Below are 15,622 nucleotides of genomic sequence, written 5' to 3' on the forward strand. Positions count from 1 at the left end.
TCTGCCAACCACTGACGCACTTCCCTAACATGCTTCAGCCCACAGTGAGGCTACAAGCTACGTCATAAAGTAGGCAGCCAATCCACCTCACGGTTTCTCATGGTCCTCACCTTGTAGCGCAACGTCGTTTTGCGAAGTTATGGCAGTAACGAAAGCCCAAACCGCAGTTCTTATGTTAAAGAGTTCTAAACCCCTAGAGACACAATTCTCGCTAATAGTGTCCCCAGTCTGTGGGACGAGCTGTTTTTGTCTCCTTTGTGTAGACCTCCACAAGCATTATATCTTATATCTCTGAAGCTATGTATAAACTTATATCCCTGAGCTCGGAATCCGGCACTGTGGCCAGTAATGTAGTTTAGCACTGAAGACGGGGCTTTATTTTGTTCCAATAAAGCCTCTTTATCCGCCGGGAGTCAGTCATGTGATATTTTGGGTGATTTTTCTTGTCGCCACACTGAGCTGATGCTTTATGGCAATGCTAATGAAGTCCGTTCCTCCTTAGCCTTTTATTAGTCAGAGTGTCTGGCTGGGTGATTGAGACTGGGTCATTCTATCGTTTACCAGGGCTTTGTGAGTTTGTCTAATAGATTAGGATAAGATAACAGAGCGAGAATATTAACTCTATGTTTGCTGATACCGTAACAATAATATTTCCTTAGAAAAGAGGCGGGTAGTGAATCCACGCGTGACATCTACATGAAAATGTTTCTATAATTTGGTGGTTAATTAAGCATGAGGTATACTTGAGTCACCTGAATTCAAGCAGGGACATCAATCATATTTGCGATATTAAAGCACCACCTATCAATGGCCAGCACTGGAACAGACTGGCAGTAAGTGCATCATGTACCGGCAGACGTGTTCCACCAAACACATATCTAGCAAAGAAAAAAAGCTGAGGCAAAGGGGAAAATGCCTATGGGCACAACCCCCTATGCATTTGCTTGGGGATTACCATTAAAAAAGGTACCGTGTGTCCCTTAAAATATGCAATTAATTTATTGTAAAGCTTTTATTTGACTTGCCTAAAATTTTAATGGGAACACCCAGCTACCCACGATCCTCCGGTGACTACAGAGCCATGCCACCCAAAAACTACCCCATCGCAGCACCCCTTCAAGGACGCGAGGCAAAACACGAAGCAAGGTGTCCACTGGAACCAGAAATGGTTTAATGTCTGCTGTATCACGGTCAATTACAGCAATGGTGCCTGTGAATGCTAATTCCACCTGCAGCATAATAAATCCACAGATGCCCACCCGGGGCATTAGGAAAACCTCATGGAGGTTAAACCCGGATATCCCTGAATTTAAGAGGCTGCCACGCGAGGTCTGGCGTGTGGGAAACCACTTTCTATGAGTCGGCTGCAGTACGTTGGTTGACGTAAGGGCAGCTGGGCTCTTCTTGGCTGTCGTCGTGTTTCCCATCCGCAGGTTCTGGATCTAAAGTAAAGGAAGGCAGATTCGTCATTTAGACCACTCAGCGATCTTATCAGTGATTATACAGAGAGGAACGGAAACGTGTAAGATTTAAGATGCAAAAAACAGGGAGTTTGGGAGCATTTTGCACAAAGAGCCCCATATGAGAGGTATTTAAAAAGTGAATAACCTCTGCGCAGGTCACTGCGTGTACAGGCTGGCAGCAAATATGATGTCTCTCTTGATGAGCTGCGAGGCCGCGTCCATCTTGGCGCAGAGGGTGGCGTCTCCCACCAGACGCGCAGCAGAGCGGACGTCTCGGCAGGCTTCGTCCAGCCGCTGAATGCAACGCACGATCAGGCCTTCCTGGATGTCCGTCAGCGCCATGATCTCCGCGAAGGGCTGCGCGAGATGATGTGGTTAATGGCGGCGGAGACCGGCGGATCTTAAGCATGTATAAGAATACCCCCCCAGCATTTAATGCCAGTTCTACACCCACCCATACCCATGGAGTGTCACTCAAACTGGCACAATTCTGCACATGCTTAGTATGCATTCATGGAGTCGAAGGTACTGACTCTGAATCCCGCTGTCCCACCGAGAGCTACCTCTGTCCTGAAAAATGGGACAGTGGGATAGAGTGGCTAAATCAGGACTGTCTCGCGCAAAGCAGGACACAGTTGGGGTACTCACCATGCCGCGCGCCCATTCGTACACAACCTCCGTTAGACCGAACTTGTACTGAGCCACAAAGTCTTCTACGGACTCCCTGAGACCGCACTCCCTCTGCACCACGGCCAGCCGCTCGGCCAGCGAACGCACTTTCTCCACCCCCTGACCAGAGCGAAGGAAGGTAGAGAAAAAAAGAGCGACATAAATCTTATAAAATCCATATAAATCGAATAAATCTTAGCAGATCTGCAATTCTTTTCTCAACAGGTTTAAAAACAACACTTTTAGGAAGCCTTTTCGGCTTCTATGGTAGCAACCTGTAAGTGGCTGCTTTTATGTCACGTGACGATAAAGTGTTCCAGGCATAAAATGATGAATTTTGGTTTGAAAGCAGTTTGTGGGAAGGATTTGATGATTCTGCAGTAGTAAAATGGGGGGGTCTGTTACATTTCACTTTAGAACAGTTGTCGTTTTAACTTAAAACAGAAGGATATGACATTTCTGCGCAGACTGACTACGATCTCGCACGTCTGTTCAGGGACAGACGGGATTTTATGGTAGATTCCCGCTGTTGGCTCGGCCCGGGTCTCACCTCCTTGAGGATCTCTGTAAGCCGCGGCTCGCATTGCGTCTTGTGCTGGAAGACGAGGCACGATAGAAGGGCCGCGATCTCCTCGGGCGCCAGGGGAGACAGAGCTCCATCCAGGACCAGCTCGGTTACCAGAAGTTCATGGCTGCTGACTTCGCAGGCCACCCTGCCTTTCAGCTGCACTGCGCCTCCATCGTCTATGTACTGGAGGGTGCGCAGGACCTAGGAAAGCCCCCAAGAGAAGGACAGAGACAAACATTTAGATATTAGTTCACCTTTCACATCTACTAAGCTGCTAACCAAACCCCTTCTATTAGCTCTGGATTTTGTGACATCCGCATTCTGCCCCCTTTTTCCCTTCTTTGACTTTTTTATTGGTTCTTTTTCACCATATTTTCAGGTTCCTCCTAACTGTTGAATCCTTTGACGTTAACTCACGTTGACTCTCTGCTGGTACTCTGGCAAGAGGCTCAGCGACTGGTCGGAGGTCAGGAATCGGAGTCGGTCCAGTTCATTCATTAGATTTGCTCGCTGCTCCAGAAGGAGATACTGAAAGACATGGTGGCTCGTGAAGCCCTATTCATGCACGTTGGAGATCGCAGGGAACATGGAGATGAGAGGTGACACTACCTGTTTATTAAATCTGGGACTGTTGGCGCAGCTGAACCCCCTCAAAGCGCCTTCGAGTCTTCTTGCCCTGCTAACTGCCTCCACCACTTCCAGGTCTTTCAACTGAAGGTCATTGACCGGGCAGAGGGTGGACAACGATCCCGAAGGCAGATCCGCGAGTCGTGAGAGCTCCTGAGTCACTCCAGAGACCGCAGGGCCTGGAGGATCATTCCTGAAGAGGTGAAGAACGGGTGAAGATTAGATGATTCCGGGGTAAAACTCGCAGAATTGGGAGACGCGCAAGCAGAAGATGTAAAGAAAGAGCAGCAAGAATAATAAGACGTGAAACGACCAACCTGTAGCGAGGAGTCTGACCCCTGATGACATCATCAAGTACTTTGTCAGCATGGACTCGCAAGGTTTTCCCAGTCACATATATGATGTCAGAGGCATGGAGTTTGAGGAGCATGTGGTCACAGGGGCCTATTTGGAGGAGATCAGACAAACCATATCACACTGCCCTGGGACAAGAACGGCCAGACACTCAAAACCTCCGTACCCTTGACAGAGTTGTTTACATCTTACCTCCATGCACCATTTAACTTCCTTCTTTATTCTTTATCGTCCAGGAACTTTATTATCACTCAGAGTCCAGGAACACATATTCTTCCTATTAACCCAACTCGTCCCACAACCCACCCACTACACCATACTACATGCAGGTGCCCACATACCAGGCCATACAATATCTCACCCTCGGGCCGGAACACTTTGCCCATTAGTAGGTCATCGGGGGTCGGTGCTTTCTTCTCTCCTTTCCCTCTTTCCTGTGTATTTACTCCCTCGCCTCGCTTCTTCTCACACAGCACCAACGTAGTGTAGATTCTGTTTGAGGCATCTGAGGACACCTACAGGATGACACACAACGGTTACCCCGCCGTTACACAATGCCCGATCCCATATCAGTGCCGTGGTGGAACCGGGTCTTCTAGAGGTCCCGCTATTTCTGGTGAAGGAGGACTTAGGTAGCCCTTATGGGTGACCCCCTCCCTCCATCAATCTTTTGGGTAGGAACAATAAGATCCAGGCCCTTCGCAGGCCCTTTGGATGGGAATGGAAGGAAGTGGTCGGCTAACGAAGGAAAGAAAAAGGGGATCTGATACCACCATAGCCCTTAAACATGACATTTTTTTGGCACTTTTTTTTTTCACATTGCAGCATCTGAAGCTTAGGGCTTTCATAAAAAAAAAAAAAAAAAAAAAACAGGTCCAATCCCACCTGAAGGATCACTCCGGGCACCCAAGGGTGGTAGTCGGTACTAATGATGATGATGCGACCCACGCTCAGGCATTTCATTCCATTGATGGACTCCGCAACCCTTTTCTAGAAAAGCAGAAAAAAATTCTGAACTGGACAGAGAAAACTAAACTTATCTGACTTCATAAAGCAGAGCGATGTTACGAAAATATAACCAGTAAAGAGCCCCGGGTGAATGGAGGGATGCAGAGGAACCTGACTTACTAGAATGATAATTTGAGAAAGATAATACTTTTATTGGCCAACTGAAATATATTAGATTGCAAGCTTTCCGAGCTATAATAAACCCTCCTATTCACCGTGTAAGACCCCCCCCATATTCACTCAGGGTGCAAGTCAACACTGTCACCACTTGTCATGGAGCCGATATATAGGATAATTAAAATACAAATCCCCAGCCGTAGGATGATGTAGCTTTCTGTAGGAAGTCATCCAGAATATAGTTGATTAGGGTGCCAGGTTCCATGGCAGCTCTGTTACCAATGGCTTAGTAATAGTCCTAGAGGTACCAAACCCTTACCTGCAGGATTTCTCTGGTATATGTCAGTTCCTGGACAGTCACAAAGTAGTCCTGGAGGTCTCCAAGATCTCCTGTGCACTCAATCTCACCCATGCCTGCCAGTGTCTTGGTAAGAACCTTTATCTGCTGCTCATGCGCCTGTCAAACAAAGCATGTTACAAGAGCCTCATACCACGTTCCCGCGGCTCAGAAGAAGAGGATGGCGTTACCAGGCACTGAATCATCTATTATTTTATGCCACTGTCTGCCCTCTCCCCTTGGATCTACACGGATCGTGGACACGCTTTGCCCAGGTGTTGTCACCTTACTGTCCCGCTGGGTCCTGGATTCAGCAAAACTCCTCTTCATCATGTCTTCAACCCGCAGCGCTTCCACTCGAAGAAGATTGAGGATCATGGAGTACGTCAAGCGGAACTGGGAGTGCAGCTGGGTGGGCTTCCCCTGGGTGCGAAAAGGGGGGATACGTGGATTGTGATGGTGAGGTAAAAGAAAAAAAGAGCGAGAGTCGTGGCGGAAAATGTGGAAGGGGATATCAGACCCTGTCTCCCCTTGACTTGGCCTGATCCTCCCCACTCATCCCTCTTAACCCCAAATTCTCGGTCCCCCTTCTTCTCACCATCATCATTTTGTGCAGATCACTCATTTCTGGCACGCTTGATTTGCACAGTATTATCACCATCCCCGTATTATCCAGACCTCTGCGGCCCGCGCGGCCAGCCATTTGTATATACTCTCCTGAAAGATACAACACAGGGGAGATTGGATATGAGCCATCAAAATGCAAAAGGACAGCAAGAAGTACATGTTTAATATAAATATATACTATACATTTATTCATATAGCGCTGAGATATTCTGCATTGCTATCGATGGGTATTATTAGTTATTTATTATTAAAAGTTATTTTCTTTTCAATCACAATGGTGCTTTGTGATTGGTTCTGTGAGACGGGTGGGCGTGACCAGACCTTGCTTACATCATACATGTAGTCACATGACCCTCTATCCGCTGTAATGATTGCATGCGAACATGTTCACAAGTTCAATCAGTGTATCGGTGATCTACCTGGCGTCAGATCCCTGAAGTTGGAGCCGTCGTGTTTTCGGATGGAATCAAACACCACAGTGCGAGCCGGCATGTTTACCCCCATCGCAAAGGTCTCTGTGGCAAACAGAATCTGGGAGAGACAACACACGTGTGTTATAATATAGAAGAAAGAAGCATGGGGTTCATCACAGTGGCAGGCGAGGACAGCACAGGCCTCCACACCAATGCAATCTAGCACAATGTGCAGACTAAGTGCCAGGATATGATGTCATAGGATGGGAGGCCCATCATTAAAGATGGCATCGCTCACCCCTCCCCTGTGGTCTTCTTCTAAATCACCCACTAACTAAGCATGCAACCGCAAACTGCGTTTTTGGACATCAGACTGGATAAAAGTCATCTTAGAACCCCATAAGGCGGCTGGGTAAATAAAAGACGTGCGTTTTATCTGCTGCGAGGAGATCACATTTATCTGCAGCGACAGCTGGCAGGGAACAGAGCCGTTTCTGGATAAAGCCATGTTTGCAGAGTCAGTTCGGTGTAGATAATGCCAGCCAAACTTTAGACTATGACCGCATGTTTACCCAAATATTTGCAGGGCTCCGAGAGAAGATAATATCAAGGCTGACCCAGTCAGGTATTATATTTCAGGAATAGGCATCTTGTTTGTCAGGAAATATCCTGAACGGCAAACGTACATCTTGCGCATTCAGCACTGAGAATACTGACAACCCCTTGTCACGCAGGCGTAAGGATCTCTCAGGATCAGTAAGCAAAAGGAATGTTAACACTCCTTTCTTTAGTAAGCAGGTGTGTGGGATCTACCGAGACCCTGATCCCAAACCGATCCGACAGGTACAAGCATCATACCCCTGCCCTTAAACCCATCAACCAACTTAGTTTTTACTGACTTTAAAGCTGTTTTATGTTGATGACTTCATCAAGACGCAGTTGGAACTACCTCTACCACGTGGTTCGCTCTCTCTCTATATATATATATATATATATATATATATATATATATATATATAAAACAGCACGCTCACCTTTACAAGTCCTCGGCTGAAGAGCATCTCAACCACCTCCTTCAGGATGGGGAGGATCCCGCTGTGATGGATCCCGATTCCTCTCTTCAGCAGATCCAACATGTGTAGTACCTGTGAATACAATGTACATATATATATATTACACACACGGCTAAGCATGTTGGGTGCCAGATTTGACATTTTAGGGGCTGTGTATATCTCACAGATAGGAAAGGAATACGTTTTGCATAAACTTTGACATATACAGTATTTACGGAGTATCAATGTGTCGACGTAGCAAGGTACGTATGGTAAAGGCGCCAGATTAAGGTGGACTCAGCCCCTTATACAATAATCCGCTCATTCCCCTGTTTTAAAAGCACACGTATGCATGGGATTAAATCTGGCAGGGCAGTATACCTGGGGCAGTTTGCGGTCGCCCCCGTGGAGTCGGCTCAGGCACTTGGTGTAATAGGTTTGGACCTCACTACGCTCGGCTGACGTGCACATGTCCACGGTGGAGAGGGCCGAGGCGTTCTGCTCGCACCGAGAGCGCGAGAAGGTGAACACCACGACCGGAAGGGCATCCCGCTGCCGGAGAGACTGCACCAGAGACAGCCACGTGCCTTTGTCCTGGGGAGAAAGCCTGTTAGTATACGTGCGGATCAGTATGAATTACAAGCGATGGCGATCTGCAGACGAACAACCTGAGCTCAGAGGATCTCTCAAGCAAATCAAAACTGTTTACTGACATTCGCCACCTGCTCCTATATCCCTACCGTCTAACCCTAAATATTTGTATATATGCAGTATTTATGTTAGAATATTTAGGTGCCGCCATGTTGTGAAAGGAACCCTGGTATTCTCCTCCTCCATACAGATGATTTGTCAGTGATCGCCCCTAGTTAGAGTGTCAGCCTCTGGACCCGGCCACTGCGATTTACTCACATGCCCGGCCCCTCCGCCATGCGGGTGCTTTGCCCCGAAGGTCTGGGAGTATTTAGACGATCGCTCTTTCTTTGCTTCAACCGCTGCGTAGTATCTGAGTGGAGAAAAGGGAGAAAAATCAACATCACGGACCCTGTGCTTTGTTAATTAACGTAAAGAAGGCATCACAGATTATATTGATCTATAATATCGCTCAGGGCATCACTTACTTTATAATGCCCTGATCTGATGTGAGATGCAGGGATTCCCCGGTGCGGAGGGTCTTTGCCATCTCCGGGCTCCTCGGAGTACGTTGATGGCCGCCGTATATGAATTTATAAAGCTCATGGACCTACCCTTTGGTCTGAAACGTTCCAGAAGCATCTTGCAACAGGAAGAACTGATTCTGCGTCTTCTGGCTGTTCCCGGTGTACAGATAATGCTCCAGCGGGACAGGCCTCCTGGTCGTACTGATGACGTAAATTTTCTTCTTCTTAATCCTCCTGTAATTGATTCCGTAGCAACGTTTCAAAAAGCTCATATGAAAAGCAAAAGAGGGTCGGAGGCTGAGATGGAACGGAAGGACGTTTTTACTTTACTGGGAGGGTAGTAGATAGGTGGAAGATGCTCAAAGCAGAAGTGGTAGAGGCTAATACAATGAAGGAATTTAAACATGCATGGGATAGGGACATGGCTCGTGAATCTAAGACGAGACCAACGACTGATTAAGGTTTAAATCTTTACAGCAGGAGAAACGGGCGACTAGACGGGGGCCGAAATGGTTCTTATCTGCCGTCAAATTCTATGTTTATGTCTTTCTAAGACCTACGTAGAAAAGGCCGCTTACCCTATCCAGTCTGCGAACTCCTGGGTGTTGGGGACGGTGGCACTCAGCAGAATGATGTTTACGTGATCGGGTAACATAATCAGGACCTCTTCCCACACAACTCCTCTCTGGGTGAGAAAGAAAAAAGATGGAAGTAGGCTGCGCATGGACACAAGGAGAATTTGGATCGTATGGGGTAAGAGACTCTTACCTCCACATCATTAATGTAATGAACCTCGTCAAAGATAACCCACTCCAGATCCCGAATGACATCAGAGCCGTTATACAGCATGGAACTAAGAGATCGGAGGTAAAGAGGGGTCAGAGACAGAAAGTCCACGAAGGATGAAGAGCGATAAGGAATTAGATCATTAGTAGTCATGGACTATTCTGCAGCCCTCTACAATATCGTGAAGAAGATCAGACCAGTGTACAGTGCAGAGTACACCAGCATACAGCAGGGCAGAGGAGGGGTTTACTTACCGGAGAATCTCGGTGGTCATGATGAGACACGATGCCCCTGTATACAGCTGCACGTCCCCCGTGATCAGTCCAACATCCTTGAAAGTTATCTTGAAATCCCGAAACTTCTGGTTGGACAAAGCTTTGATGGGCGATGTGTAAATAGTCCTGATCCAAAGACAAAAGGGAGAACTCGACGTGAAGCATTGGATAGTGGGGACTGAGCAGACGGAGGGTGGCCCCTATAGTAGGCACGAGAGATATGATAAGCAGTTTGGCATCGGAAAGATATTCAGGGCCTGAAGCTTCTAGCTGATACGGGGTAATAGAAACAACACAACCTGCCACGTTTATCATTGGCACGGAAATACCCCATATACCCCATCCAGGCATCTTCAGGATCAGACGGTGCGCTTCAGACAAAGCCTGGCACGTTTAGCAGCTCCTCACCTGGTCATGTGTTTTAGAGATAGCGCTATAGCATATTCTGCCACCACGGTCTTGCCAGCTGATGTATGAGCAGCGATGAACACGGAGGAGCCGGCTTCCAAACACAGAACGGCCTTCTTCTGAAAGGGGTCCAGCTCGAACGGGTGCTGCAGGTGCGGGGGACACAGGTAGACCACGTCTGGCGTTAGTTTGGAGCAGGAACAGTATATATTGGGGCGGCATTGGGGTATTTTCTGCTGTATGCAATGCCAGTGAGGGCAATAACCAGATGCAAGGGTGGTCGACATGGGGGCTAAAGAAAAGCCAAGGGGTCAGGATAATACAAGAAACTTTAACACGGCCATGAATCTTGGCCATCGAGGACCATAACCTACAAGTATGCAAATGACTGGGGTGGGCGAGCCATACCCCAGAACAGAAAACCAAAGAGCGTCTGTGATGGCGACCATTAATTCAGAATGCAGAAATCATGTGACATTTAAAAGTCCCACCTTATAGGCCAAATCAGGGATGCGTTTATAGAAATCCGCCACTGGATCGTTACTGTTAAGAGCGACGGCCCACTGCTCACTAGCGACATCTGGTGGAGGGGACGTTGGAGGAGGCGGCAGCGGAGGAGAGACGGTCTGCCATGGGAAGCCAAGCAGGAGACAGCGAGGAGAAGAAGTGTATATGTATTACTGCATCCAGGCATGGGTTTACATAGCACATTTTACTTATTCATTGTACAGGGCTTCTAGAATTTTGTTCTAATAGCACCCCTTGCATTTTACCGTCACTCCCAGCTCCTCCAGGCTGTCTGTCCTCTGCAGCGCCTCCTTTGTTGCTCCTTTGCCAGCCAAGTCCCGTCCTTCACCTCCTTCCTCGTCCTCGCTAGAGTCACCCAAAGTGAAATCATCCAGGGCCCCCAGAAGGCTGGTAAGAGGAAGGGCCCCTGCGGCTCGCCCAATATCTACAAGAGAAGAGGGAAATGAAGCAATTCAGATATATTGGACACCCATCTGTCATTCCTGCCCATTGTCTATACTCTACAAAAGGTGTGTCTACTGGCCACCAGCCCCAGGTACATATGTTTGCTCAATACGTCTCCCTGGGCCAGCTCTACGTTCTCAGAAAGCCATGGAGAATCCATACCATAGCAGCACGAGACACAAAAGTGTATAAACAAAACACATATATAATAATACAATATATACAGCAGACAAAACATATTAGGATTACCTGTCTGTTTGAAGTTCATTCCTTGTTTCCATCCAGGTGGAATGGTTAAAAGATCTATGAAAAGAAAAGTGACGATGGGTCATAAAGGTGTCCTGACTTGGGCTTCATTCAAGAGGTCAAGAAATTTGGGCCAGCAAGGAGATAAAACATAACCTCATCTGTGACAGTTTCTATTATAAATTATCATAATTTGTTGCCAATACCTTTTTCAAAGTCTAAGGCTTCATCTTCATCGCTTACGGCCTTCATCTGTTCCAGAGTGGGCTCATCCATGCCTCCTGCGACATGCGAGAGGGTGAAGGAAAGCGGCTCAACGATTAGCCCTCTGCCCTCGGAACCCCTTATCCCAACGTATAGCATGCAGTTCCATAGCTACGTCTATCCCACCTACCAGGCCAGAAGGGGAAATTGGAGGTGCTTCCTTTGACAGACTGCGAAGGAGGGCCAGGAGGGCGCCGAAGAGAGAGAGAATTCTGAGCTGAGATCCCAGCGTGGCCCACCAAGACCTGGCATGGGGGGAAAAGCCAGAGGAAGACGCTGAGTAGCTATGCTGCAAACTGTTATTCCAGACAGCATGAGACACACATAACAAAAGAGCCGTGTTTGCCCCACCATAAGCTCCTCTCCCGCAGGTTCTCACCTCATTGATCCCACACAGTTCTCCCGTGGCGGCGTTACGTTCCACCGTGAGGTCCATATGCGGGGCAGTAACATCCATGTGAAAGAGAGAGTGAACGTCCTTCATCCGTGGCCAGGACCTTGGGAGGCAATAAGGATAAAGTACTGGAGGACATCTCGCCTATTCAAGATGGCTGCACTGCAGACGCGTCCTACGGTGACCGGATTTTCTCTACAGAAGGGGTTGTTTGGAACCAAGGGGTCTTGAAGCTGAGCTTCCACCTATGTCTCAAGAGTATATAAGGAATCTTTTTCTATCTGCAACTTTGTATCCCGACCCAAGACAGCATTGAAGTGTAACATGGGGATGGGTATCCACAATTTAGGAGCGGAGGCAGCTGAGGGCGTGGAGTGAAGGCCAACAATAAAATAGGAATAGGAAGGACGTCTTTCATTGCTGGTGAGGAGAAGCTTCTTGAGGCTGAACTCCCCGCAGATTACCAGTTAGATTACCTCGGGCTCCTGTCGAAATCATGAATGGAAAGCCAGTCCGGGTCGGTGAGATACTTCTGCACGACTTCGAAAGACAGGTCCACGTCATATGGTGGTAACCCATGAGGGATCTGAAACCGCGGAAGGTTTATCAGGCATAAAAAAGGGGCAACACGCAAATCTAGAACCCGAGAGACTACAGGAACCGGGGCGCCTTAGAACTTTTCAGCATCATATCAAGAGAAGAACGTCGTACGGAACCTACCGTGGACAAAGGAAAGGAAGACCCGCTTGGCTCGGGGCGCTCCGTAATTAGCTCCACTCTCCCAGCAAGACCGACTTCGAGGATGGAGAGCGGGAGATCCAGCGGATCCCCGGGGGACAGATCTGAGTAAAAGTTTGGGAAGCGCAATGAACATAAAAAACCACATCGCTGTGACAGGAGCGGAGAACGATGCTCGCAGCGTCCGACTTACCCGGTTTACTCATCGTGTAGCTCTGCGGCTCTCATACGAGAATAACGCGCCTGAAAAAAATAACGACACAACTGCATTGATATAAATCGCTATAAATTGCCCCAGTACAGAGCTACATAATATTATTATAATTAATCAGAAGTTTGGGGTCACTTAGATATTTCCTTGTTTTAGAAAGAAAAGCCGATTTGGGGGCATTAAAATAACATGAAAAGGATCAGAGATCCAGCGCAGACGGGGTTAATGACTATTGTAGCTGGAAACGGGTGATTTTGAAGGGGCTGGGAGAGAAGAGGGACATTAAAATACATAAAAGGGGTTTACATAAAGGAGGAGAAAAGTTACAACCAGAGACCAGCATCTAACACTACGTTACCAAGAGGGTGGTGGATAAGTGGAACAGCCTTCCGGCAGAAGTGGTAGAGGGTAATACAGTGAGGGTATTAAACATGCATGGGATAGACATACGGCTCCTGAATCTAAGACGAGACCAACGACTGATTAAGGTCTGAATTTCTACAGCAGGAGAAACGGGCCGGATGGGGCCGATCTGTCGGCAAATTCTATTTTTCTAGAACTTTTCACAGGTTTACGCCAAGCTGAGCTGTCATTACACGGGCAATTAGTCTTATTGCCATAACAACCGAAGGGATGCACCTGGTGATGAGACTGTTGCTACGGTAATAAGACCACTATATCCTTAACGATCTGAGTGCCAAAGATGTGAGCAGCGAGTTGTTTGACTTCCATATTGAGCCCGTATTACAGTAAAGCAACGAGCTGTAACTCAGCAGTCAAGGATACCACAGTCTGCGCGTTATATCATATATCATAATATAGTTTCCATGACTACATACACTTAACACGTCTTCATGTATGCGTTATAAGGAGTAGAGAACTCTTGGCATGCACATGAAGAGACAGCCATTGGTCTGTATGTTATTTTCCTACAGATACCAACATAAAGCAGCACAATGTATGACAAATAATGACTGTAACTGCAAAATAAAAGCAATTTCGCATTAATGCTACTGGGCGGTTTATTTACCCTCTCAGAAAAGATGCAGGTCCTGCTTGTGTGTCAGTGCTGTGGGGGAAACAAACATGGGGGGCCTGACAGCGACGTGACGTCACGGTGTGGCGGAAACAACTTTCCGTATTGTAGCACGCAGTTTGCCTGGTTGGCTTGGGCGCCGGAGAATGGCGTCATTAGAGGTCTAAACACACGAGGCATGCGGCTGTAGACACACCACTTTGTTGGAGACGACATTCGCGACAGACGCATCGGGGCGTTTCTCTAGTTATTAGAACTGGAAAGACAGTTCTCGTCGCTGGTGTGACGTCAGTGACTGGCAACTACGGCAGCTGGATGGCAGTAATCAAGGGAGAGAGGGAAGGCAGATGTGGGGTTGTTATGTTCCCGCCTTATCTCTTATCTGTTAAGCTTTTTTGCAACATCCATTTATCTGCCCAGATGAGGGGGAAAAGATATAAAACAGGGACAGGTGGGAATGTGGAGGAGGGGGTTACAGACTACTCCTGGCTTAACAAACAAAAACACAAATTTCCCAAATTTCTGCACTTGTGAATTTCAGTAATTTCTAAATCAGAGCGAGGAGAATTTCCAGAGAGGGGCAGATATTATCCAGAACAAGGATTGCGCCAAAACACAGGCACCCTTTCATTGCCAGGCTAATGAGGCTATTAAATACTCCAAATATGACAGGCAAGTAGGGCTGTCTTTTGAGATAATGTTTAAATATATTTAATCTGTATAAAATGTGAAAATGGAAGAAATGTGAAAAAGCTAAATTTCATCATTTTGCATATAAAATAATTGAATACATAAAAAAAACAGCTGAAGAAAAATCTGTGCTAATCGATCCTCCAGCCATCATTTACTGGGCTGTGGAGGATGAGGGCAGCTGCTACAGCAGGGCTGCATCTTCTGTGTCAGCACTTTAAATTTGTTTTGAAATAATGTGTCCTAAACTACTCCTTTTTTAAAAAAAAATTTTTTGTTATTATTTATTCTTCTATCGTGAGGTTTTCCCTTTTAATTGAACTTGCAGACTGAAATGGGTGCATGTGAGGCTATACATTTTATTTCCTCTATCACAAAATTCTTGAGTTTCCTGGTTTTGTGGCTTCGGATTAATAAAATGTAATGAAAGTAAACGATACCTAATCAGATAATATCTTTAAATCCGTTCTGGAGAATACGGGAGAGATCGCGGTCTCTGCCAAACTAAATATTATCCGTTTATTATTTTCCTTAGAAACCAAATACGTTGTTGCCGTCCTGTTCCTTCCACGTCTTTTGTCGATTTACAAACGTTATTGTGACAGAAACCAGGAAGGCATTTAGAATTTCTGTAATCAGAAAATTAAAACACACAAACCTCACCCAGTCTCAGCGTTGTGATAATTAAACTTCCCGAGCCACGTTTAAATGGTGTTGCTTGAAAACGTGAGCGTCTTATAAAAAGGACAGTTTAATGTCACCGGCATCTCGACATATACAGGATGAGGACTTTAATCGGCGTTCTTCCCAAAACCAGATTAAGGAGGTCGGGTCCCTGGAGCGATTATACAAAAAGGGCCCTTTGTTTTCTTCTGTCAAACGTTTTTCAGACATATAAATGAATGAATACATGAATGAATGAATACATGAATGAATGAATAAATAAGATATGATGCCAGGTTAAAGTGCGGCAGGGTCTCTATTTTGAATTTGTTTGATATTTGGATGTTTTCTCTTTCTTGGTTTTATTGCAGGGCTCTTTGGATATTCGGGATCTTTGCTGGTGGATGTAGGATGCTGAAAATTCCAATGTAAGATATTTTAGTCGTAATGAATGATTTCTGCTGATTTCTTCTATTCATTTCCCATTGAGTGCCAGCCTGGGGGGGAAGAATAAGCTTTATTATGATGAGCCTGCTTATCTCGAGAC

At 46.7% G+C, this 15,622-nt stretch overlaps 1 protein-coding gene across 1 annotated transcript; it reads right to left on the reverse strand.

Moving 5' to 3' along the window:
* Positions 1 to 1,603: 1,603 nt before the first annotated feature.
* On the reverse strand, positions 1,604 to 13,784 carry SKIC2 (SKI2 subunit of superkiller complex). The gene is made up of 30 exons (XM_053473985.1): positions 13,717 to 13,784; positions 12,669 to 12,718; positions 12,458 to 12,579; positions 12,214 to 12,323; positions 11,723 to 11,840; positions 11,474 to 11,588; positions 11,286 to 11,360; positions 11,083 to 11,136; positions 10,635 to 10,813; positions 10,353 to 10,487; positions 9,862 to 10,007; positions 9,433 to 9,579; positions 9,161 to 9,245; positions 8,971 to 9,077; positions 8,480 to 8,626; positions 8,145 to 8,238; positions 7,617 to 7,829; positions 7,218 to 7,328; positions 6,190 to 6,301; positions 5,742 to 5,860; positions 5,429 to 5,566; positions 5,126 to 5,263; positions 4,567 to 4,671; positions 4,043 to 4,196; positions 3,645 to 3,771; positions 3,310 to 3,520; positions 3,118 to 3,228; positions 2,683 to 2,901; positions 2,112 to 2,252; positions 1,604 to 1,820 (listed from the first exon to the last, which is right to left on the reverse strand). Exons 2-30 carry the CDS (start codon positions 12,679 to 12,681, stop codon positions 1,620 to 1,622), a joined length of 3,747 nt encoding a protein of 1,248 aa, XP_053329960.1. The 5' UTR covers positions 12,682 to 12,718; positions 13,717 to 13,784; the 3' UTR covers positions 1,604 to 1,619.
* Positions 13,785 to 15,622: the final 1,838 nt, after the last annotated feature.

Source organism: Spea bombifrons, chromosome 8, assembly GCF_027358695.1.
Source record: "Spea bombifrons isolate aSpeBom1 chromosome 8, aSpeBom1.2.pri, whole genome shotgun sequence".
Lineage (NCBI taxonomy): Eukaryota > Metazoa > Chordata > Amphibia > Anura > Pelobatidae > Spea > Spea bombifrons.